Genomic DNA, 27,181 nt, shown 5'->3' with positions numbered 1-27,181 from the left:
TCCAGACTGGGAAATACCCTACAGCAATTATTGATGAAGTGCACTGAATGTGCTACACACCATGTTTATGCACTATACACACACAAACACACACATACACACAAAGGAAAAGAACAAAAGTGCATTTAAAACACATTTAATTTCAAGATACACTCTACTGCTGAGTTAGTGATTGCATGAGTTGTTGCAGGAATGTGTATGAAGATAGATTATCTGCAAGCAAACATACCTGGCTAGATTGAATGCATCATCGATCAAGCCTGCTCGATCGCTGACAGAGATAACCTATGAGAAGCAACCAGAAAAATGGAACCATTTAGGGTGATAAAATAATGAAAGTTCACATATCAAAGCAGATTTTAGGGTTGAGAAGAAGAGCTTACCTCATGGTTCCTTGTCAGCTGATTAATCAGCAGCCTCCAATTCCTAATATCATAATTAACTCTGAAGTACCCAGTCTGGTTGATGTTCCCCAGCAACCAACTTGCCTCTTCCAAAGCAGGAATTCTGTGGTGTTCTGGAATCAAAGAAGAATGGGAATGGGACTTAGTTTTTTTTTTATTTTTAGAAATTCTGAAGATGTATTAGTTAAATTCTGTCCTTCTTTAAATACTCATAAATTAGGAAGATTTACTTACTAAGCTAGTAAGTTAAAACTAACAAAATCACTGGGGCTAATATATTCATTTTTTATCTGTACTTACATGGAGACACCAGTTGAGGCTCCTACAGAGATCCTCCCTCCACAAAAATCTCAAAGGGCTCCTTTTTCTGGCTACTAATATTTACCAAAGACATGCCCATTTAAATCCGGTACCCTGATGCTAGCCATGCTACAAAAGCTTTATTCAATTCTAGTAATTCAATGGATTTGCTACATAGAGAAGATTAAACCTGTGATTCAAAATAAATAAATAAATAAATAAATATTCTTAACTGTTTGTGCATGTAGTCAATGAAGCTTTTGTTATTGGTTTTTCCAGTTGTATACTTTCTAGGTAACTAACCACTGAGAGGCTCTCTTCTAGAACTACACCAATTAACCTTGCATTTATTAACCTGCGCTTCCTCTTTCCCCTCTTTTTAAATAATCACCTCAGGACTGAATGTGTACATTCCAGTACTTTTACAAGCAACAATGCAGCAGTCCATCCCTATTTGCAGGACTCAGGATGCCAACAACAAAAATACCCTGAACTCACATCACACAATTCTTTCACTATGGGAAGAGTCATAATGAAGCATCAGACATCTATGTCTCTTGAATAATCTTTCAATTCAGTAAATTATTCTGGTATAACTGATTGTGAAACAACTGTAAGAATTCAGCAACACCTTCTTCTGTTGTAATAAACCAGCATGCACACTCTTGACAAAAGGAATGGCCTTCTCATGAATTAATAAACAAACAAAAACAAACAAACAAACAAACAAAAAACCCACAATAAAAAAAGCCAAATTTGTTTCAAATATTCTGAAATACAATTCCAAAAGGAAACTGTTTTCTACACTTTGATTCTTTGAAAATAACAAACGGAAAAAGACAAGCTTACAATACGGTCTTAACAATTCAAATATAATATCTCATACCTAGACTTACTAAAGAAATGGATTTGTTTACAGCCTTTCTTGGAAAAGAAGTAATTTCTAAGGAAATAATAGATGATTAGAACCACAGATAAGTTACGATTCTCTCTTGACTAAATAACAATCTCAAAAAGAAATAGCTATGGTATAGAGGTGCAAAAAATACAGAAAGCAACAAGATCCAATTCTAAAAACACCAAATTATGTGTTTATCTTTAAATTCATGGAGCTGTCTTATGCACATGAATTCAGATTAAAGGCTGAAGGATTAAAAATGGAAGTCCTCTTCTCATCTAGGTAGTTCAAACATTGTTAAAATCTCTTCAAAATATCCAGCTCAGAAATATTATGCTTAGAAAACTCAGTTGCTGCCTACTCAGTTTAATTTTTTTTTACTGTTCTTTTAGGGTTTGCCTGACTGATTTGCACTAGCTCAGTCTAATTATGCAAATGATTGAGGAAAAAAACAAACATTATTATTTAGTTATAATATTTACTTTATCCACTAAGCTACCTCAGATAAAGTACCAACATACTCTTTATGTGCTGAAATAAGACTAGTTGAAAAAAGCAAACAAACAAACAAACAAACAAACAAAAAGGAACTAAGTCATAGAATGGCTCAGGTTGGAAGGGATCTTAAATCTCATCTACTTTCAACCCCTATACCACTAGCCCAGGTTACTCAAAGCCCCATCCAGTCTGGTCTTTGTTGGCATCCTACAACTCTGTATGATCACCAGCCTTGAAAAGGGCAAGCCCAGTGTTAGGTGGAGAGATGTAGCTAGCTAAGACTAAAAGGTATAGGGTAACTAAACTGTAGGAGGATCTGTATGAGCTCATTACTGGGGTATGTCAAGCTCTAGACTTCCTGGATTAATAGGGCATCTAAATCCAAACTGCACACATATGGCTCTCCAGCTCAGAATTTACAACCTGTAGCCCTGCAGACTCCTGGTTTCCAGCATACCCAGCGTATAAACACTAGCCTGCTACTGCCACAGTCTGATTTGGAAGACAATTTTAACATCAAGTGCCCTCTCTTCCACAAAGGTTTGTTAAATAGTGGACTGCAGCTCAATTCTAAAAAAACTCTCCAAGACTGTTCAACTGAGGTTGTTCTTCTACTTAAATAGACTGAATACTGGACCTGAAATCAGAATCACCAGCTGTTCATGTCCAGCCTCCTCACAAAAGACTCAAATCCTGGTTCCAGGTTTGATTGTATAAGATTCAATTATTTTATAGAAAGAAAAACACATGTAGACAGTCTGTAAAAAATAGTAACAATTTACACCATAGTGCTAAAAGCACTTCCTTATAAAGGATTTGGTTCAAATACCTGCTATAAAACAGGGTGAGGAAAAGGAATCGAATCTCGATCTACCCCCATCCTATTTATTATACCCAGAATGGGGCTGTGAATAGATTCTATCCCAGTTAAATCTCAGCTATGTCCTGAATCAAACTATTGGATTTCTTAAAAACAACAGCAAAAATACCCACTTCTTTATCTTGGAGAGGCTGCTGACGGAAAGAAAAACTTAGAATTTCCCTGGGTCTTCAGGGGTGTATTGTCTTGTGAAGTCAGGAGGAGACTGTTCTTACATGGCAGAAATTCCTCCTGTGCTAATGTTTCACTGCTTTCTGTCCATGTTTTTCTACTGCTAACTAGCCTTTAAATGCCACCATAGCTGGAAAGAGCTACATTTAACTGGATAATTCCAGCACCTCTCTGACACCTAAAAACCTATCAAGTCAGCTATGAGCGCACAATAATCCATTCTGGGTAAAAAGAAAACCAAAAAACAATAAATAGAATTTTTCAAGATCAGATGAAATACAAAAAACACGTACTTGTATTCTTTCTCATTTCAGTATGTGCATTGTTTTGCACACTGCAGTGAGGAAATCACTTTTGCTTTAATACAATACTGAACGACACTTGCCAGTCGAACATGAAAACCTATCTTGTAAATAACAGCTGTGGAACTCCTTCAACACATACAGCTTTAATGGAGAATGGTATCATTTCAAAGCTTGATGGCATTATTGTTGTTTTGGTCAGTGTAAATCCAACCATTACCACTTGCTATTATTTTTTGATAAGACCACTCAAGTGTTGACCTACTCCTGAAATATGGGACAGAAATCACTCATGCCTTTCCAGTTCATGTAAGCAGGTGGTTATTTAAAGGGACTGTAGGATGCATGTGCTTTACTTAGTCCTCTATAATTTACTGGAATTTGATGTTTAAATCTGTCAATCCTCATGCCTTCTTATATATATATATATGTAAAAATCTTTCTTTTGGTGATTACAGCACAGAAAAGTTCTATACACCTGGGCAATTTCTCCATTTATCACAAACACATTTATTAGTTTCCCATTTGAAGTATCACAGTTAGGAAAAAGGCAGTCATTCAGCGTTAAACCCTGTATTAAAGCATTCATGACTTCCTAAACAGTGACAGAGATTTCATTTGGGAAGGAATTTATCTTTGATGGCTTTAGTTCACCTTTTAAAGTTCAATCTTAAATACATATTCAGTATTTCAGTTTAAAGGGATTTGTTTTTAATCCTCTTCCATCAAAAAGTGTTTTCTCATGGCCATGTTTTGCATGGATACTTCAGAAAACAGCACTGCTCTGAAAATTAGAGTTTTGTCTCATATATACACGAGAAATTTAGATGGAAATAGTTAATTTTTACAACATTTTTTCCTTTTTTTTTTTTTTAAGTTAGAAAAAAAAAATCAGGGTCTGATTCTTATTTTGTCTGATCTGGAAGTGTGAGACAATCCTCCAGCTGGTGCTAACTACAAGTGGCTTGAAGTTTGAGTTCTTACAGCTCTCCAGCAACTTCCACTCCATTCAAACCAGCAGGCATGATGGAAGCCTGCTCCTCCAAACAGCAACATGAGGCAACTCTGGGTGAAGGACACCCTTCTGCAAGAAACTACTCCTGTGCTGACAAGAGCGTGGGCTAAACACTACCACTTCAAGTGTTTAGACTCACAGTTGTTATTTTCTTTTAACTTTTCATTTTATACAACTCTTAGCACACTGGGAAATTGGCTTGTGCTGGTAGAATCACTATTGATGGAGCTGACTCCATTTTATTGTAAAAATAGCTACAGAAGAATAACACAATTTTATGCCAAGAACAGCAAGTGAAAATTTTCTGAGAAAATGTTCTATAAGGAATTTCATCACAATAACATTTTTGTGTGTGTGTAAAGATACTGATATTAACTAAAATCTGCAAAACTTTCTGTAGAATTCATACAGAGATTCATAGATAATTCAACTTTTCATACTCAGTAAAGGCAAACCAGAACAAAATGTTCTTTCCATTTCACTTGCTATGTCACCTTAGTTCCAGGTTGGAAAAAAATATTTTAGTATAGTGAACTTATAGTAAATGGATCATATCAGCAAATACAATCATATTTCATAGTCTTACCTCAGGCTACCCTAATAACATTCCTACATACTGGAACAGCTAACACCTAAGGTGATGTTACACAAGTGTGAGCAGCAGATTCCTGTTAGGATCTCCACTGTGATAACAGGAGTAAAAGTTGGGATAAAGGGATTATTTTTTTTCCTCATCCTTATGTCAAAATTGTGCCAGGATTGTAGGTAAGTTGATACTTGCTGATTGGAAGGCAATTGTCTTGCTGAACACTCTTTCCTCCATCTCCTGGCAATCCTGCGCAGACAATCAGAGCAGTCTGAATGACTCATTTTACCAGAAGCAGAGAGGTCCATCAGAGAACTGCCTCTCTGGGATGTTACGAATGAGTCAAGGTACAGGAGATGAGAATGGAAACTTCAGTAAGTTCAGCAGCATCTCCTGAGTCTTATTTCCTAGCTGGAACCTGACTGCCAGAGTACACATGCTCAGGAAACAGCAAGTAGACCTTAGTCCACAGCTTTGCTTTCCTAATTGAAATGGATGCTAGCAAAGCCTCCTCATTAAGATACCTCAATGCTTCACTTGGATATGCAGAAATGTAATGGGTGGAACTGTTCTTTCACACTTAGTACTCTTTCCACAGAACAGCTTGAATCTTCCCTGAAGCCCTGCAATACAGTTGCCTTGTGGAGAAAAGATCAAGGCTGATTCTTGACTTTTTACCTACTGCACATCATTACAGAGAATAGGTATATTAGGTACACACTTAGAGGAAACAGAAACAGGACCTGAATCTATGACAGAGCAGAAGTTTATAACAGTAATAATTTCCACTTTGAACTTCAGTGTTAAGGGACCCTTTCATTTCTCTTGTAATACTGGATCTTGAAAAAAGTCTGATAAATTTGATCTGAGTGTCTGCTTTCAATTACACTCACTTGAAGAGCACTGTGATTGATTCCAATCTTCCAAATGCTCTCTGGACTGCTTTGTTCCACCTAGGACTTGCATGGCTTTTCTTTGGCTGCTCTTTGGAACAACACAAAAACATGCATCCTTGACACAATACAAATTCTACAGGATTACTCTGACCCAGACAAATCAGTCCTGAAAACTGCTCTTTCCAGCCTTATAGTCCCTTCCAGATCCTCACAACACAAACATACAAGCTACAGAAATCTCCAGGAGTGCAACAAAAGAATCTATAGAGGCCCCAATATATAGCAGCATACACAATGAATCAGATACTGAGCACATGTAGGGACATACATACTTACTTCTTAATGCTGAGAAATCCTCCAAGTGAACTAGACAACAACAAATATAAGCAAGAGAACTACATCCTTGCTATATTTATCAGTTTACAGTCTCATTTTAATGAGATGTAGCAAGTAAGTGAGAAAATAACAACGAAGAACATGGATAATAGCAACAGATCACAATGATAGTGATCTGTTACACTGGAAACTGATGACTTAGACAACTTCCTCTTTAATTTCTATAACAGTGGCCACATCAAAATGATTGCCACACTGGCCATCACTAATTGTTGATTCCTTGAAGGCACTCCAAGGGGATTAAGTAGATCTTAAAAGAGCGTGTGGAGGTTTTATGATCTTGTTCCTTCACAGCACTCTGCAAGCAAAAGGAACTGTACAGATAACAGTGATATATTGAACTTTCAAGGCAGGAGTGAAGGGAAGGAGGCATCAAGGAGGCATCGGGAGTACAATCTAATGAGATGAGTTGAGAAGATCAACACTCTCTGATGTCAATGAGAATCTTTCTATTAACTTCAAGTGAGTTCAGTTAAGTCCTAAAGGACAAGAATGAAGCAGGTCGATGACACCAAGCTGAGTGGTGCGGTCGATACGGTGGAGGGAACGGATGCCATTCAGAGGGACCTTGACAGGCTGGAAAGCTGGGCTCGGGTGAACCTAATGAGGTTCAACACGGCAAAGTGCAAGGTTTTGCACTTGGGCCGGAAGAACCCCAGGCACTTGTACAGACTGGGAGGAGTTGTCCTTGAGAGCAGCTCGGCAGAGAAAGACCTAGGGGTCCTAATAGATGAGAAACTTAACATGAGCCAGCAGTGCGCTCTGGCAGCCCGGAAGGCAAATGGGATCCTGGGCTCCATCAGGAGAGGGGTGGTCAGCAGGGATAGGGAGGTGATTGTCCCTCTCTACTCTGCTCTTGTGAGGCCCCATCTGGAGTACTGTGTCCAGGTGTGGAGCCCTCAGTACAAAAAAGATATGGAGATTTTGGAAAGGGTCCAGAGGAGGGCCACGAAGATGATCAGGGGGCTGGAGCACCTCCCCTATGAGGACAGGCTGAGGGAGTTGGGTTTGTTCAGCCTGGAGAAGAGAAGGTTGCGGGGTGACCTCATTGCAGCCTTTCAATACCTGAAGGGAACTTACTCCCAGGAGGGGAGCAAACTCTTCGAAAGGGCTGATAATAGCAGGACTAGGGGAAATGGTTTTAAGTTAAAAGAGGGAAGATTTAGGTTGGATGTTAGGGGGAAGTTCTTTACTAGGAGAGTGGTTAGGTCCTGGAACAGGCTGCCCAGGGAGGTTGTGGATGCCCCGTCCTTGGAGGTGTTCAAGACCAGGTTGGACGGGGCTCTGGGCAACCTGATCTAGTAAAGGCGTATGTTTGGTGGCCCTGCTAGGCAGGGGGGTTGGAACTACATGATCCTTGAGGTCCCTTCCAACCCGGGTCATTCTGTGATTCTGTGATTCTGTGATTCAGGTCATTGAGGCAGACTGTGAAAGCTCAAAGAGGTTTTCAAGTACTTCTAAGGTGTTCACATAAAGAAGTACAGCCAAGGCAATATACTTCTGCAAAACAGCATCTTAGTAAACTTTAACTAGAGTATGTTTCCCATTTAAGAAAAGCACCTTGGTCCCAGGCACATTTCTAGACCATTACATCAAACATGCTACATTCTAATGGGCTGCTAATGGTCAGGGCGAAGGAGAACATACTTTATACCTCTAGAAAGTCGGTTTATTCAGATTTTTACTAATCTTACACCATTCATCTCTGCTTCTGCTTGTTGCTAGGCATTATGCGACTACTACCTTCTGGTGACTTATAAAAGAGAAAAAGGAAAAACACAGACACACACAGGTTTGACTCATTCCTCTCTCCAGTTAAATATCTGTTGGAGGGAAGACTTTATGGCTCTTTAATTTAACAGGAAGGTGTAAGTTCACCCTTTATAATTCATGTGTCATGGGGACAAATGGCTATTTCTTTTCCCGCCCTTATATTAATTTTACTTAATATCCACATTTGTTTCCTCATCCACTCCAACTCCAGTTCAAAACTGTCAGCTGATGTACCATGAACTGGTAAGGAAATAAATATTTCACAAAATTTTTACAGTGGGATTCCTTTTCTTAGATGATAAAAAACCACTGGTATCCAGCCCTAGCTGTTCTAAGGAAAGTAGCTATTATGATCATGTAAGAATTGAGAAGGGAGAGAATAAGCGGTAAGCGGAATAATGCAATTTCAAGGTCCAGCATCTGGTTATTTAAAAAGAATACAAAATATTTTGGCAGATCAATAAGGAAATGTTGTAGCTACAGTCAATATTTCTTAGGCCTGGTTCAGACCATGGATTGCAGTTACAGAATGACAGAATAGTAAATGTTTTGCATTTACTGTGTCATACTCATCAGATACTTTGCTACAAGAATATTACATTTAACTTTCACAAATCAATAAGCTGAATTGTATTTATCAATAATTTGATATGTATTGCTAAATACAAAATATTTAGCACACATATTTAGTACACATTACTATGTAAAAACTTCTCACTATACCTTCTAATAACTGTGATAATATAGATCTTGCTTGCTGCTTATCCTTCATTCCTCCTCCCTCCCTTCCCAATACTTCCTTAGTAATTCATTTCAGGTAGCTAAAATTGGGTGCAGAGCAACTAAACAATTATCTAGGATCAATTCCAAAGAAACAGTTGAGGAAAACACAAGTATGCTTTATGAGATTCCACTGGGAGGAAAGTTTAGTTTTACCTGATTTGTTAGACACCCATATAATTGCCTCTGATGAGATGTGGCTCGTATTTCCTACTGCAATTGTTAATGGAATCTGCCACAAGTAGCTGCAAGACAAAGGAGGGGGAATCTAAGAACAAAAATACTGAACTGATTCTTCTCACAGCAATCAGGGATCATGTCAAAGAAATCAAAACACAATTTCAGTAGCAGTGTAAAGATGTGGAATCTAACAAGTTATTTTGATTCTGAAATGCATTTGCTAATAGCAGTAAAACAATGAAAAAGTCATTCTTTTTTTTTTAAAAAGGTATTTTACATTTTTCACACACTATCATTATATGAGGACTTTTTTTTTTTTTTTTTTTTGCAAGGCTTTCCTAATTCAACAAAAGAATTCACAGAAGAGGAAATAATGATATCCTACAGAATGAATAAACCTTGTTACATTTGCTTAGAAAGAGAGAACTTCCAGATAAAACATCCTTGGATTTACAGGGACTTCAATGTTTAAAAATAACATACATATTTAGCAGCTTCTTAAATAGGTATGATGGGCTTTCATAGCTGTTGGTTTATAAAAAAAAAAAAGTGAGCACAATCAATTCTCTGCTTCTGTGCACTGTTTGTTATCACTGATGTGTTTGCAACCTGGACAAAACATGCTAAATGTGGATTTGGAGATAAGCTGGTATAATCACAACCAAAAATTCCATCCAGGGTATCAAATTTTTTCTCATTTGGAATAAATGTTATAATTTACCTAAGTTTTTTGTAATGTGTTTATCTCAACAAACAGAAATTGACTGTATGAAGCCAATCTTTTAAGGCAGATGGAAAAGAGGAACCCTTGCATGTCTTCATCATTATCTCTATTCCCAAACTACTGTGAAAGAACGAACACCTCCCTTACAGGGCTGCTTTGTCATTTGGTGTACTGAAGGAAGACACACAGTAATGGTTTTCATGATCCAGGGAGTACATCCGCATTAGCAAGGCAGCACAGCAAGAAAATTGCTCCAACTCAGATATCACTGCAGATTACTGCTTAGATACCAAATAAGTGTATCACTTTAGACTGACAGTTAAAATGGTGCAAAGACAAATACAGGCAAGTTCTTGATGTCTACATCAGCTTCACTCTTGCCATTACTGCAGATAGCCCACAGTACCTAAAAATTTAGGTTTGTTCATTTTTCTCAGCTGAACTGTTAAGCACTACCCAACTGTGCCATAACTGGAGCCATAGCGTGCTGGTCTGCAAGGACTGTGCCTGAAAGCACGCCTGTTGTTCAGTACTGGAAATCACATGGCTCATGTAACACACAATGCTGAACTCCTTCTGTGCAGATTCAAACAGTAGACTTCTACAATTGCTATACTCTCCCAGATTTCATCAATAACACAAGGATTACTTGCTTCTGTTATTTCAAAGGCCATATCCAGCATGAACATCAATAAATGGGCAACCTTGAACATTTCATGTGCACACCTTGAGAGCCTTGTTCTGGGAGACTTGGCCGTCAGATCTTGGGGTCAATGTCATGTCCCAACCTGACATCATCTCCATGGACCTGCCCAATGACCTGGACTCGAGGCTGAGTCTGGCTGCCACTCCATACCTGTCCTGCTGCCTTGCTGGTCCTGGCTTCCAGTAGAGCCACCTTTCTCTGTGCCCTAATGCCTGACTCCTCAAGCATAGAGCTTTGCAGCATGCAAAACTGGACTGTGTATGTTGAGAAGCAGATTTTAGTACAGCAGTGATTCAGCAGAGAGGGGGAGATATTTGGAAAACTGCACAGCTGAAAGTGATATGAGTGACACTAGAAAAAAAACATGGCATTTATTGCCATATGGGAGAAGAAAAAAGTCTCAAGTGATTATGGGTTGTCTGAATATAAGTATAATGACATGCTGGGAAAACTAATAGATTGACTGATGCACCAAAGACATGCTTTATGTGAGCACAAGCTCTGGCAGATACATTCTGGGTAATTAAGCTGTGGCATCTGAAGATGCTATTGCCCACCCATCTCTTCTGCTGGATATTACCAACCTCTATATCACAGCCAGAAGAAAAGAATGTCCAGTTCTCAGTTTGTAGTCTTCACACAAAGTTATCTTCATTGTTGACCTAACTAATATCTTGGACTCAGAACTGGACTAGTGAGGCAAAAAAATGTACACTGTTCTGATGCTTCTGTTACAGTAGTAATAACTTTTGGGTTCAACAGGTGAAGGCAGTCAGAAGATGCTGTGAAGTGATGCACTGGAGAATACGCACTACTCTCTTAAGCAGCTTATACCTTACTATACACCTACAGTATATTGACTCCATCTTTCCTATAAGTATTTTAGGAAACATATTTAAAAGCACACACAGTTCTCAACAGTTAGGTCTCCAGAATGAAAAAGACACTGTCAGACTATGATCAAGAAAAATGAGGCAAAAATAAGCACAAAGCCAACAACTCGTTTGAAAGGAAAGAACTTTGATATATGAGAAATTTGAAAGAACTGCATTTGCACAGTATTTTTATGACTCTTGAGATAAAGACCTACTGAAAAATTGTATACTACCAAATAAAATATAGTGAGAATTGCCTACATTGCTGATTTAAACACATATAAACATATACAGATACATGTGTACGAGTATACACACAGACACTCATAATTTTGAGAAGGAACACCATAAAAAAGATATTTTTTGTGCACTGCAATAACAGTGCAGAGAAGAATTTTGAACTACCTTAGGTTACTCTATTACCTCCAATTAAGGAAACTCCCATAGAAATCTCTGAAAGGAGATTTTGCGATGGAACTGGAGTCAAGCAAGCCACACTTCAGAAAATGTGTGGATTTAGTTGGCAAGATCAGCGCTGGTAGATTTAACTTTATATGTACTTCTTCAAGATTTGGGAGCTCCTAATATTCTTGATCCTCCCCAGAACATCCAAATCTCATCTTTTTGGTTGCTGATTTACCAGGGGAACCACAGATTTCCTTTTGAAGGACCTCTATAGAAGCCTATTTTTTTCTCCTGTAGTGCTGCTGTTCTTTACATATTTACCCACTTTTTCCTTCCATTCATCTCCATTGTTAAAGAAACTTCTAATACTGCTGCATTACAGGACTTGGCTAACTATTTTATTTATATGTCACAAAGACATATCTGGCTGTCAAGTATTTTTATTAGCATAACTTCTACATGCCATCTCTAAATGGTCTGTGTGGACTATGTTCTCCAGGCATGACTTGGAAAAAGAAAATTGTTTTTGCAGGTTTACATTGGTATTTTTCTAATTTAAAGAAGGAAGGGATCTATTCACCTCTTATCTTGTGATTGTCTTTTGATTATTCTGTTACATTCTGGGAGCACCACCATTGTCCTCTATATATGTACGAAAGCTGTTCTGAAAGTAATGCCTCCTGTTTTATTACATTGGCCCACTACATCAGAAGCAGATGTCGATGGTATGGCAGAAAAGGGGCAGAATGATAGAATGGAGCCTGACGTGGAAGTGTATGAAAAGCAAAGGTGTGGAACTGAATTCCTCCATGTGGAAAAAATTGCATTCACTGACATTCATTGGTGCTTTTGAACATTTATGAAGGCCAAACAGTGGATGTGAGCACAATGAGGTGGTGGGCAGTGTGCTTCAGCTGTGACAGCAGGAATGTGAAAGACAAGCCATGTTCTGGACAGCTATGCATATTTTTATGAGTGTACCACGCAGAGTCTTGATCATTGTTGGTGAAAATACATTGCTAACGGTGGTGGTTATGTTTAAAGATAACACTGTTAGCTGAGAATGCGCTCTATCAAAAAGTTTTATTTTGCCCTTTGTCTCTGATGTAGTTTCAGTGGAAATAAATAGGAGGCATTAATTTCAGAGGAACTGACCAGGCGAAAAAAGGATCAGTCTTCTTCATTTTGCTGTCTGCTGCCTGCTCTGATAAACCAATTCCAGTGAAAATAAGAATCCAGCCTTGAAGTAGTGGAACTGGAAAAATCCATGTGGTCTTCCTATCCTCAAAAGTACATCTGCAAAATTCGGATAGCTGTCAAAGTAGCACACAGTCCCTGGGTGAAATGAAGTTAAGAAATGTTGCATCCAAACTGTCTGAGATGCTGCAGGGTTTCAGTGACATCTGTGTATGATGTCCCTCAGGATAAAAACTGGATTGCCTTAACAGGGAACTCAAGGTAGATTTCCCAAATTTTGAGGAGTTAAGGGTTATTTCAGAAAATTAAGGAATTACTTCTAAGGGTGAAGGAGGCATTTAAAATTTGAATAGATATATTATGTGAACTGTACTTTTCATAATCCTATTTGGTCATATAGAAAGAGATGTAGGAGAGGGAATGTTACTAAAAGGTAGTATAAGGGTTGATACAGGATAACATTCACAATTAAAGGGAAAGCATTGGTATCTTTTGTACTTTTGGTAGCATCATATCAATACATAATATCAAAGTGCGTTAGTATTTTGTTAGTATTTTCATTTAACATACACAATAATTCTGGGCAACTTGCTTCATTTAGCAATACAAAATTGCAGCTGCCAAGATGCACATAATACCAGAGGGTAAATAACTATGCACTGCTTGGATCGCACAGATTTTCTTTCTTTAGCCTTACATCGTGACTATATAGCCTGTATTGAGGTATTCATGACAAGTTCTTGCTTACACCTTGACTTCCAACAGATAAGAACTGGGATCCCTTTGCAGGTAAATGTTGAGACCATGACATATTAAGCAATATGCTTATTAATGCTTCACATTAATAACAAGCATATTAAAGTTTCACACTCCTGCCTGTGATAACTGGCAAATTTGGATTTTCAGTGGAACATTTATTTTGCTCCTTTGTAAAGAGCTACGCAAAGCCTAAAAAAGGCACAGTAGTTCACTTCATCAACTGACAAAACAAATATCCTAGGTCATTAAAGAGGAAAATAAAAGGTTCCCGGAGTTTCAGATCTTACACATCTCCACAACTACTTTTCCACATTAACCAACAATTTTTCTGAGATGTAAACCCATATGCTTCCAAGAGACTTCTTCCTAGTAGCAGATCTCCACCCACTGCCTGTAATGAATCTTTCTGATGACATTTCTTCTGCTTCCCCCGGACTCAAAGCTAACCAAAGATCAGTTGCTCCTAGTCATTACTCACAGAAAAATAAAGTTATCCACCTAATACTCAGAAGCTTATTGTCACTGGCTATATTATAAAGAGTACACAAGTAATATAATTGCTTTGCATAAACAGAACTTTGTATGATCTAAAATACTACCACAGAGTTTAACTAACCTACTTTTCAAATGAGAAAGTGAACTATCATATCTCTATAACCTTGGGCTTATACTCCCTAAAGCCATCTCTTTTTCTGGATTAAAGATTCGGGGTTAAAGTCTATTTTACAGGTTGCAACTGTAATATTGCAACAATTCTTAATCCCTTTTCTGGACCATCTCTTTGTTTTTTTCTATCTATTATACTCTTTTCCAGTTTAGGAAATCGGACTTGTCATTGGTGTTTTAAAGGCAGGTCTACCATGCAAACAGCGTGTCATCATTCTTTACTCTTCTACCCTAGTATTTCTTATGCACTCCTTTCATGGAGTCATTCAAAGCCAGGCTTTATGAGGCTCTGAGCAACCTCATCTATTGAGTGGCAACCTTGCCCACAGCAGGGGGTTTGTAAACAGCTCATCTTTAAGGTCCATTCCAACCCAAACCATTCTATGATTCTATACTTCTACAATTCTATGTTTCTATGAGTCTACAGCAACAGTTACCACTGCTCTATTTAGCTGCTTGAGGGTACCTACAACTTCTTGATCTCCTCCTTGAGGCGGAACAGTTTATTTTTAAACTATCCTTGAGCATCTAAGTGAGGACTGTTTTTCTCATGTGCATCATTGCTACACTCATCAACGTTGTTTCACCTGTCATTTTATCACCATGTCAACCAGCACTGATGATTCTTCAATCTTAATAATTGCCTCTTGTTTTCACTATCCTCACACAATTTTACTGGAAAATTGGCAGCTTATTCTTCCATGGCCTTTACCAATGAACAGCACCAGCTTCAATAAGGTATTCTGAAGAATTTCATGTGTTATTGCCCTTCATTCATAAATTTCAACATTTCTCACTTTTTGCTTTTTTTTTTTTTTTTTTTTCTTTTGTAACTGGGATCTTTCCTCATCCCAGTACAGATTACTTTCTCCAGGATTCTTTAGTGAGGCAGTTGGACTTCCAAAAATACATAAAGAACAGCTAAAATTACAAGAAACCAGATCTATCTAGAAATAAAAGACACCTATTAATAGTTTTTGATTATAGACTTAGCTAGAGGAGCAAAGGAAAAGAACCATGACAAGGTAGAAAAATAGAACAATGTACAAACAGAAAAAAAACCCACTATTTTTTATACATCTAACAACAGAAGAACAAGGGGCAAAATTAAAACATTATGCACAGAAGTATGCTATGTGATCTTTGTCCTAGCAGGATATAGTAAGCATAGTAAAACATAGAATGATTTAGGTGGAAAGGGACCTTAGGAGATCCAACCTTCTGCTAAAATGTGCTAACAGCACAGGAAAGCAGAGTCTCACTGCAGCTAGAACAAAGGATCAAAGGAGAATACAAAGGATATACTTTCAGCTGCACTGCATGAAGTCAGTAAGGTCCAAATTTTCAGATGTGGTAAATGAGGTACCATCTGCATTTTTTCCTAATCCTTCCTATTGTGAAGCACATACAGAATGATGTTCAAAACAAGCGGGACATCAAAATCAGTATATACCTTCAAACAGCTTATTAAGCTAAGAAACAAAATTCTGAATTGTCCAAATTATTTGAGATTGGTAAAATAGAAATCATCCATTTACATCAGCTGTTCACATGAAATCTCAGCCATCATTCTGCTGTGACTCAGTTTTTCTGGGGTAAACTGAGTTGTGAAAGGTTGTATTATTTAGTTGCCAAAGAATACTTGAGCTGCAAGAGGATGTGCGAACAGGCACAGCACCTAAGGATGGTCCTGCCCACACAAGAAGCAGCACAAGGTCAAACAAAGTACCTCAGGACACCTCCAATGGCAACAGTTACCTGCACAAGCAACTGAATTGGCCTCTCCATCTGCTCAATGCTGGTAACTACACCTTCCACAAATAAATGTAAGTTTCCCTGAAAACATCAAATTCTCAAAACAAAGCATTTCATGAGAAAAAGAAGTCTTCAACATATATTTCCAACTGTAACATTTAAAATAGACATTTCTTAAACATAATCACTGTTTGAAATAAAAATCTTCAGATTACTGATTCAAAATTTTGGCCTGAAATGGTAAATTAAAGGAGCAAGATAAAACTGAAATGTAAGGTACTGACATTGCAGAATTGAAATGAATATTCTAAGCCATTTTTCTCCCAATCTTTGCTTTGATTTTTGTCCTGATTCAGTACAGGGAAATGTTTTGATATGTTGAAAATTTCTGTGGGATGGGAATCCATTTCTTGCTCATCTACAACACTAACTAAACTTCATATTTTCAGAACATAACAATCTAAGATTGAAAGATATGATTAAAGCTATTTAACACAGATATAAAGCGAGGCATAAAAGTAATTTAGAAGTATAAAAGATAAAAAGAATACCTGAGAGTAAAACAGGCTGGTTAAGACTCCTGCCTCCTTACTTTAACAACTAAATCTTATTACCCAAAATGCCTTCCCCATCTCTTCAGTTAAGGACAGAACTGGTACATCCAAAGTGGCTGAAGCTGAGAAATGAGAAGTAAGGTCTACACTGCATTTGTTTCTCATTCTCATGACCCCAGAATGCTCAGATTTCATATGCACAAAGACATGACGCTTGGGTAAGCAGCACTGAGACTAAGATGGCAACAACCTCCCAGTCTTGGGAGTTTATTATGATGCTGACGGGCATTTCCTACAGAGGGAATACCTCACTAGCCATCCAGATGAACTGCTAGTATTTCAGAAACCAGAGAACACAAAAGCACAGAAATGAGAAAATTTGACATTTTGAAAGCAAACAAGTCTTACAGAACAAATGGAAATCCAAGAATTAAAGATTTGTATTTTGATAACTTGTGAACTAAAAGACAGCATGCAGTTTGGACATTACATGGGGAGAGTATAAGCAGAGTAGAGAGCTCTTTTTTTTTCTCCTTTCCTACTACTGTTTCTATTTGCAAGGCAAAAGACAGCCTCAGTATTATGCAAATTTTGAATATTAAGATAATGGAAAGTTGAAAGAAAAATTGTTTAAGGAAAACCTGAAAGTGCATTCAAGTAACCCATGAAAAAATTAGCCTTGTTGTGACATTTATTACTAGGCTGAGAGCACAACTAGAGGCAAGGTGGTAAGTGAGAAACTATAGAAGCTGTTCAGCAGTATAACAGCTTTAGAGCATCTGTATACAGAAAGAGATCACACATGAAGTAGAATTCAGCAGAACTGTGGTAGAATTTTGTAAAACACTCACTCTAGACAGATAGTTTTGGGAAAGGCAATTTAAAACATCACAGAGATTTTTTCAGGTTGTTATACAGTAGAGCATCTAATTCAGTAAAGAGTATTTCAGGTTTCAGCAGAACCTCATGTGAATATCACAAGAAATCACGTAATTTTCTTAAGTGTGATTCTACAGTGCGTTAGCTCTGTTTAATGGAAAATGAGTTGATGATACATTCATGCTGTGAATATCATTCTCACAAGAACACAAAGATTTCATTAGGTTTAATACGTGCCAGCAAAGTAATTGTAGGCTGTGCCCAGAGGCACAACACAACAGAAAAGGATTTTATTCCCACTCACACAAGCATTACACATCCTACGCTGTGCCAGGGTGTCAAGGGATTCCAAGAACTCAGTCAGCACGGATGACAGCAGACAGGGAGGGAAGGTAGCACTAACTTTGTAGTAAAGACAAATAAAAGATGAAAAATGGATAAAAGATAACAATTTGAAATAACTGAGCACAACTTGGAGCTTATTTACCAGTCATCTGGACATGTCCAGTGTTAACTCTTACATTCACAGCAACAAGAAGGAAGTGAAAAACACGGGCAAAAGTAACCAATTAAGATAGATTCCCTTATTAGCTGGATGAAACAGCAGAAAACAGTAGATGTTTTAATCAAATACAAAGTCACAATTAGCTAATTTGAATTCTGAAAGTACATAGGTTTTACTGACTGAAGAAAGCCTGCCTGTGTCCAAATTGAACAGGACTTCCACAATACCAGTGGATGAAAAACTTCTGTTGACAAACAGCATCAATGGGGAAGTGAAAACATAAGGACATGGTAATGGTGCCACACTAACTGTAGGATGCATATCAGTAACTTTATGGACTTGAAAAAAAAAAAACAGGAAAATATGTTGCTAAGGTTGGGATTCTTTTCCAATTACAAAAAGATTGCAATAAAAAGATTGAGGAAGTGTTCATTCCAAGATAATCCTGGCCAATGCGAAGCAGACGCAATTCCAGCTCCTTAGCAAAAGCAAAGGATATATGCTGCAAATCATAGGGCTGATGGATCTGAGTGGGCTCACCCACTCTCTGAGCTCAGAAGAGTTACAGACCTCAGTTTTTGCAGAGTAACACAAGCTATGAATTTTATTAGATGTGGAATTCATCGATGCTTTACAGATGACCAGAAATCAGTAGCTGGGTCCAACTACTTTTTCCATTTCAGATGCAAGTAAAACTTGAGGATTTGGAAGGTAATCAAAATTGTGGCCCAGTTATCATGTTGAATATAAATTATACTTATCTCCGTGCACAAAAGTGACTATGGATAATATTTGTAAGCTGGAGAAATATTTAAAATTGCATGACAGGGTGAAGAAGAAGTTTATATTCTAGTCTTGAAAGATGCTGGCACTTTCAAGAAGACTTACTTCTGATGGTAAGCCTCTTTATTTGCAGTTCTGCCTCAATCCAGCTGCTAATTTTATATATTCTTGTATTATGTATGATTTCATTTAGAAATTCATGTTTAAAAAGGCAGTCATATTGGTACAATGTAAAATAAGGCTTGATTGTTATTTCTAAGAGAAATTATTTTTAGGATAGATAATGTATTGTGTGGTTCTTTTATTTGTTTTTTGTTGTTGTTGTTTTGTTTTGTTTTTCTGTGTAAAGATCTAAATACAAAAGTATAGAAGGAAAACAATTTTCAGTGTCAATATGGTATCGCTGAAAGCACCAAACAGATCATGTATTTTAATACAATCATTGACACATTGTAGCCAGAGCAGTAATTAATATGTTTAACAGCAACATATTAGAGATGCGGACTTCATGACTTCATGGTTCTCCTTCACATTGCCACAGACTTAATTATTCCTGGATTTTACAAGAATCTTTGAAATACTTCTCAGCCATAAATAAGTACTACAATTGGAAGAGGGAAAACAAGTTACATTCTTCAGGATTTTTAAGCCAAATATAATTCCTTTACCAGTGCAGTGAAACCACTAATTCTCATACGTAAAGAAATGTTTCAGTGCCCTTAGCACTATCATGAAAGAGCCCATGTGTGTCTCTGTGTTTGGGATTGCCTTGTGATGTAAGCACATGTGTTCTGTTAGAAAACAGCTGTGTCTTTGGCCATCCTAGACAAACCCTACCCTCCCCTGATAACTATTGAAGGGTCAATTTAAATGAGTTTATTTCAATTAAATTATTCAATCTGAAAAGAATTATGCCGTCTGAAAACAATATACTACTATCTTATAATTACAATTACTGAATCAAAGAATCATCAGTTGGCTTAGGTTGGAAGGGACCTTAAAGACCATTCAGTTCCAATCCCCTGCCATGGTTGCCACCCACTGAATCAGGCTGCCCAGGGCCCCATTCATTCTGGCCCTGAATGCCTCCAGGGATGGAGAGTTCACAGCTTCTCTGAACAGCCTATGCCAGCATCTCACCACACTGGGTACAACATTTCCACCTAACATTTAACCTAGATCTCTCTTTTAGTTTAAAACAATTTCCCCTAAACCTGTCACTATCAGGCTGTGTAAAAAGTCAGTGTCTCTCTTAAAGTACTAGACAGCCACAGTGAGGTCTCCCCAGAGCCTTCTCCAGGCAGAACAAGCCTAACTCCCTCAATCTGTCCTCATAGAAGAGGTGCTCTGGCCCTTTGACCATCTTTGTGACCCTCCTCCTTACCCTCTCCAACAACTCCACATCTTTCTTGTGCTGGGGGCCCATGCTTGGATGGAGTATTGCAGATAAGGCCTCACGAGGACAGAGTAGAGCTGGGACAACCTCCTCACGAAACCTTCACAGACTTACCTGTAGTTTTAGCTTAACATTTCATACCAAAACAAACTACAAACAAAACAGTTATAAATGTTAAGGGGCTCTTTAAAACTGACTCATTTCAGTGTCAGCACCAGTAGAGTACCTTACTGAATTTAGAAAAATGTTGTGGGCATAGAACAAACACTATGAATTCTTTCTTCTCCCTGCGTAACCTTTTTACATCAGAACACAAAAGACTTCATTTTTGAAATTGACAAGCAATTTTGGGTGCTGACTCAGAGACACATAGAAAGAAGCTGGTTTTAAGCAGTTTTAAGTATGTGCTCCAACAGCTGCCTCTTTACCCTCCAGTAAATGCTCTTCATCTCTCTCTGCAGCACCCTGTGTTCTGTCTTGCTCCAGTATAAAATGTCCTCGCAGAATTGCACACGTGGTGCTGACCATGCAACACCCTGTCTCTGTGCTGTACTTTACTCAAGAGCAATAAGAGCGCAGATCTGAGACATCTGAACGTTATGATGAGCGGAAGGATGTTTTATAGGATCAGTAGGAACTGGTACTGCCTGTGATACCCTTGTCAGCTACAGGAATATGAGTAGCATTGTATCTATGTCTATCGTCCTCCAACATGTTTTCAGAAACTTAGGTCCAAGCAATTTTTAGTGTATTCAAATGCTTGACTTTGATTTTTCCCCGGAACATTATGACTTTAACCAAGATTAAAATATAATTCCTATGGCAGTTTCTGCTTCCTCAAGAAATTTTCCTAACAGCCTCCAATCAAAATATCTTCTCAATAAAATCTGAGATTCTATTATTGACCCTGAAGGCTCAAATACAGAGACAAGTTCCCAACAACAGATTTCTTTTCCCCTTAGGACTGGAATAGGAAGAAGTGGTAAAAAATAATGCATACAGATTACCTCATCAAGCCAACAAAATATGACATTCATCCACCTTCATCATTCCCATTACCTTTCCGTCATCAAACTGCTGACAGTGCTTTCCTCAACATTTCTTTACTTCAGTAATGCCACCATCTTGACTGCCTTGACTCCCTGGTTCTCTGCATTTGCCTAGTGCAGCTCTACCATTTTAATGCTGCAGGCTGTGCCTTGCCACACTGCATTCCCTTTTCTTCTCCCCAAATGTTGGGCAGTTCTCCACTAACACTGTCACCTCAATTCTTTGATTCGCCACCCCATCTTGCTCTGAGTTAAAATACATTGCTTGCACTCAAGTATACACTCCTTTTCTCACCAGGAAATTGATCTAATTAATGTGCATTAATTAACTTGTTTGGGTATCTAGCAATTGCCAGGAGTCAGTCTAAGCAAATAAGATGAGGAAAGGGACGTAGCCCACAGCAATAATAAAATTCACCAGCAGCTTTTCACTGTCAGCTTAATTTCTGCCAGGATATGAGCGTTGCCACCACATAGAAAGCAATGACACAATATCCCAAGTTTATCATTTTTAGCATTCACCAATTATAACACTGAATACTGCCTATATCTTGCACATCAAAGCAGCTTGGATGTTTGCCTAGCAAAAGTGTTTCTCATAAATAGAAGCTGTGAAATACTTTTGGAAATAAAGTGTTAAATTAAAATTGGCATTTCTGAGATCTTTGCAAGTAGCAAGATCTTCCTTAAGATACATCAGTACAGAAAAACGCACAAACAAATTCTAAGAGCAGTCCCTATTCTGATTTAATAATACTGCTACAGTGAGAAGATGCTCCAAGAAACAAAGGGCAAGACACAAAACTGAGGGCCCTTCATTGGCTTCCAAATATAAATAAATAAACAAATAGATAGATAAGATTTTGTAGCAGGCTAAATGAGAGCTACAACTATTGGGCTATCAACTGCAATCATCCAACAGTAAGAGCAATGCTCCCACAGATGCTCGAGGCAGGCAGGGTCCCTCACAGAAGCAGTGAGGGTTTTGAGGAGAAGGACTCTACATGCACTATGCTCTGTCAGACTGTTGGTATTAAGGACTGTCCCTAAACATAATGAAGAACAAAATCTGCTGGTTCAATAGAGCTGTGCTTTGCACTAGTGTTATTGTCAATTATCAGTAAAGGGACAAGGATAGCTTTTTTCTGTAAAGCTTGCATATACGAGCTTTGTGTAAGAAATCAGAAGAGAATTGAAGGGAAATAAATTTCGCAGTTTATCATTCATCTTTGTGTGGAGTGACTGCTAAGCATCTCTGCAGCCAGATGTAATTCCTTTCAGTTGTTATTACTACATGGTGCAAGATGCAGGAGTCCAGTTCTGCTGGTCATGTCCTTGTCTTATGCCATTCCTCTAAATTTTCCCTTGACCAACCACATGGAGAAAGGCAGAAAGGATTACTGCACTTCAGTATGTATGAATACGTTGTCCACATCCCAGTTTGTACCTTTCTCTTTTTTCTCTTTCCTCACAGCTAGCTCTCTTCAGTCTCTAGCAAGACATTTCCCCTTGGTACCTTATCATGAACAAGCAAAGATTGGCTACAGAAGTACCGAGCATGATAAGAGCTCTATACAAGTTAATATTAGCTCAGCAATGAACTTAATTATACTGATAATATTGAAAAGGTTATTTCTCTGCTTTTGAAAAGACAAGCTCTTCATATTTTTAAAATACAAAACATATTCATAACCAAAAAGCTCTGGTCTGCTCTTCAGTACAGTTCATAAATGGCTTATGGATTTCATCAAAGCTGATTAGTTCATTGTCTAGACCTCAGATTATTTTTCATAAGATTTCTTGTCATATCTGTAAGCCATTCTTGTAATGATGGATGAGTCTGGTGTCTTAAAATCATAACTTTCTCTGTCAGGAGCGAAAACCACTGAACCCTGTCAGATGGAATATCACCTCATCCCCTGTAGCTTCACATGATGCAAGTGAATAATCCATTCTCAGAGAGGTGTACATGAGTGAAGGATAGAACCTACACATACCAAAAGGATAAGAATATGAACCATACATCTGTTACTGGACTTTTAAATTTTTGCTTTGGATAAACTGAAATTGCAACTGAACTGTTCTGCTGCAGAACTCGATGTTTAAAATAAAGCTCAGTGACTTTGTCTCTTCTGAGGAATGCTATTCCTACAAATGGTGTCTGTCATTGTTAGCTTTTTCTTCACAAAACAAAAATGCTTATGATGTAAAGGTATGACTGTCAAGAAAAATCTATGCTCAGTTTGCAAAGAAGTGAAACTGTGTACCTTCTGCAATTCCAAGCTAAGCATTAGAGCTTGGAGTGCCATACAGTTGATTCTAGTCACATAAATAAATCACAGTAGATGCCTACGTGTGTATCTTGAAGCATACTTTTCTGCAGTCACAGAGAGATGACAATTTCAATCATACAGTGTGGAAAAATCAACTATATTTAAAATTAATTAATCATTCTCTTCCACAGTAAAATTAAAGACACTATATAGTAATAGATTAGAGGTAAGACACTGTCAAAGGCATCAACAGTTTTTATGTTAACTATTCCTCATTCAGAAAAACCTGCCTGCTTGTGTGTGTGCCTCTGTAAGATTTTAGGTGGGGAAAAAAATGAAATGTGCTACTTTGAATTTCATTTTAATAGTTAACTGCTGCATAAATATATAGCTTGCATAATAGCACAGAGATCTTATAAAAGTTGTATGATTCTGAATATGCATTTACCTCTTTATTTCTATTTCTTATGCAAATCCCTCTGAAAAATCTACTCTAAACTGTCTCTTACAGAGAATCGTAGAATCGCAGAATAACCTGAGTTGGAAGGGACCCACAAGGATCACTGAGTCCAATTTCTGGCTTCACACAGGACCTCCCAAAATCCCAGTCTCCTGCCAAGAAGTGTTCTCCAAACACTCCTTGAACTCCAGCAGTTTAGGGCTGTGCCCACTGCCCTGTGCAGGCTGTTCCCTGCCCACCGCCCTCTGGTGCAGACCCTCTCCCTCACCCCCAGCTGCCTCTCCCCTGACACAGCTCCATGCCGTTCCCTCAGGCCTTGTTGCTGTCACACAGAGCAGAGATCAGCGCTGCCCCTCTGCTCCCTGTGAGGAGCTGCAGCCGCCATCAGAGCTCCCCTCAGCTCCTCTGCTCTGGGCTGAACAAATCCGGGGACCACAGCTGTTCCTTGTATGTCTTCCTGCCAAGCCCTTCTCCAATCTTATGTCCTCCACTGGATACTCTCTAATAATTCAATGTCCATTTTTCGTTGCACTGCCTAAAGCTTTCTAAGGAAGCCTCGAAAGGAAGGCAAAATTAAATTTGCTGAGAAAGGGACTTAACAGCATTGCTTTTAAGGTAACAGAGTTGACAAAATCATAGAGGTTGGAAGGGACATTTAGAGACTACTGACTTTAAACTCCCTTCCAAAACAGGTACCTTACAACAGTTTGCACAGGTAGGCATCCAGACAGGTGATGAATATCTCCAAAGAAGGAGACTCCTAGACCTCTCTGGGCAGCCTGTTCCAGTGCTCAGTCACACTCACTGTAAAGTTCTTCAGTATGTTAGTACAAAATTTCCTGTGTTCAAGTCACATCAACTTATCCTATTACTACGCATCACCAAGAAGATCCTGGCCTCATTCATTATCCTCCCGCCCCTCTTCAGACATTTATAAACATTTATCAGATCCCCTCTCAGTCTTCTTTTCTCCATGCTGAACGGACCCATGTTACTCAGCCTTTCCTCATATGGGAGATGCTCCAGGCCCTTTATCATCTCTGTGGCCCTCCACTGGACTCCTTCTAGGAGATCCCTGTCTTTTTTGAACAGGGGAGACCAGAACTAGACATAGTATTCTATTTGTAGCCTCATCAGGGCAGAGTAGAGGGGGAGGATCACCTCCCTCCATCTGCTGGCCATGCTCTTCTTAACGCACCCATTTATTACTGTGCCATGCTAAACTACAGCCCCACCTCTGGATAATTTATGACTGTGTGGCAGATGCATGCTTTAAGAGCCTTCCCTTGGGTCTTCCAGTATATATTGTGTTGTCTATTTAGCTGATAAACTCCTGGAAAAGCTTGCACAGTACATTTTGCTGTGTTTTGTACAGTTCTATTATTTACAGTGTTTAAAATTGTAATCATGATTAATCCAGAGATAAACTATCCTAACAAAGTCAATGTAACATGCTCTGCAAGAGTAAGGCCCCAAATGTGGCATAAATGCAATCTGCTTCCCACTGTTTGCAGTGACTATTATGGCTCCCCTGGAAGCCATCCATCTAAGGCTGAATTCATGGGTCACTCAGGGAGATGGAACACTGACTTTACTGGACTAAGAGACAGGTTGCTGACACATAACCCCCAGGCCTGCAGCCTCATGTTATATACATCTCTGCACCTCCCAGAACACCTATCTGAGCTATCAGGTTCCACCAAACCCTTGCAACTCCCTGACCATAATAACCAGCAGACTCAGACAGAACGCTGCACCAAGTGTCCATCAAAATCTTGTTTCAATTCCAGTTATTGCCCCATATTGTGTAATTGCAGGAAAACTAGCCCATTCTATCACTTCACACAAGATCCAGTTCTTGCAAAGTTAAAAAAAACAATAGGAGCAATAGATCATGAATTATCAAATGACATCCCATTAATGTGATTTTCTGTCTATCACTTTCACAAGACTTGAAAAAACAATGACTTCTTCAATGGAAAGTAGGAAAGAACAACAACAACAATAAAAACTGCCACTACTGACAGAAAGATTAAATTTATCTTCAGTCTGTCAATCTTGCTTTTCTACTTAATTTGATGGTAGGAAAGGACATTTAATGACACGAGGGCATTGTGCATATCAAATCACATGCACACCAGTAAATGGTAAGCTCATTTTTCTAACACTTTAGACTCTTATTTATAACTAAGTCACAGGACTTTAATATAAAATGGTGAGTGATTTTTGAAAGATGAATGGAATAGGAAAGTTTCATCTTTTGCTAAAAGATATGGCTCCTGCTTATATTTATGTAAAATGACTTTCAAATAGCTAACTGGGAGGTAGCAAACTAGCTTCACCATTTAACTTTCTGGAGTAAACATTTCATCTGCAAAGCCTTCCCTGGGCTTGGGACTTTTCTCATTTGTGGTTAGAACACCATGGAAGCACAGAGTAAAACAAATCTGAGGCAGGAAAAAGACAGTAAACAGACTTGCCAAAGAAGATACACACATGTACTGTATTCTCCGTTTGGACAATAAACTCCTGACAGAGCCCATTCTGATACCTTCTTTTTCTGTGCTCTACACTGCACTGAATTTCACATTGTTTAGAACTTACAATTGTAGTACAATTTTAAGGCAAAATTACCTAAGAAAATCAGCATACCTTTCTCTGTTGGTGCAGAACACTACCTATCTACATTATCTCCAAATAACAGTTTGAAGCTTCATAAAAAGAAATGCCAGATGCTTGTAGTGGGTCACTTTTAAAGTGACCAAGGCTCCCCTCTGCCTACCTGACATGTAGTCTCAAGATGTCTGCTGCCTCGCAGAGCCAAGATTTGAAACACTGATGAAAGAGTGCCACAGTTCATCAAGAGCACAGACTTAGGAAGTTCCACACAAATACATGGAAGAACTACTTTTTAGTGAGGGTGATGGAGCACTGGAACAGGTTGCCCTAAGAGGTTTTGGAGTCTCTTTCTTTGGAGATATTCAAGACCCATCCAGATGCTTACCTACACAACCACTGTAGGAACCAGCTTTAGCCGGGGTTGGACCCAATGATCTCTAGAAGTCCCTCCCAAACACTGCAATCTGTGATTCCATGAATTCTGAATTAATATCATG

At 38.4% G+C, this 27,181-nt stretch overlaps 1 protein-coding gene across 2 annotated transcripts in view; it reads right to left on the bottom strand.

Moving 5' to 3' along the window:
• The window catches only part of TRHDE (thyrotropin releasing hormone degrading enzyme), a 209,649-nt gene that overhangs the window by 44,392 nt on the left and 138,076 nt on the right, over positions 1 to 27,181 (bottom strand). For both annotated transcript variants that reach the window (XM_072340919.1, XM_072340925.1), the window contains 3 exons: positions 9,056 to 9,144; positions 384 to 517; positions 230 to 285 (listed from right to left, as the gene is read on the bottom strand). In XM_072340919.1, the coding sequence (XP_072197020.1) occupies positions 230 to 285; positions 384 to 517; positions 9,056 to 9,144 (279 nt within the window). The remainder of the gene's footprint in view (positions 1 to 229; positions 286 to 383; positions 518 to 9,055; positions 9,145 to 27,181) is intronic.

Source organism: Excalfactoria chinensis, chromosome 1, assembly GCF_039878825.1.
Source record: "Excalfactoria chinensis isolate bCotChi1 chromosome 1, bCotChi1.hap2, whole genome shotgun sequence".
Lineage (NCBI taxonomy): Eukaryota > Metazoa > Chordata > Aves > Galliformes > Phasianidae > Excalfactoria > Excalfactoria chinensis.
Note: the sequence above shows the minus strand (reverse complement) of the source record. Positions and strands in the feature narration are given on the sequence as shown.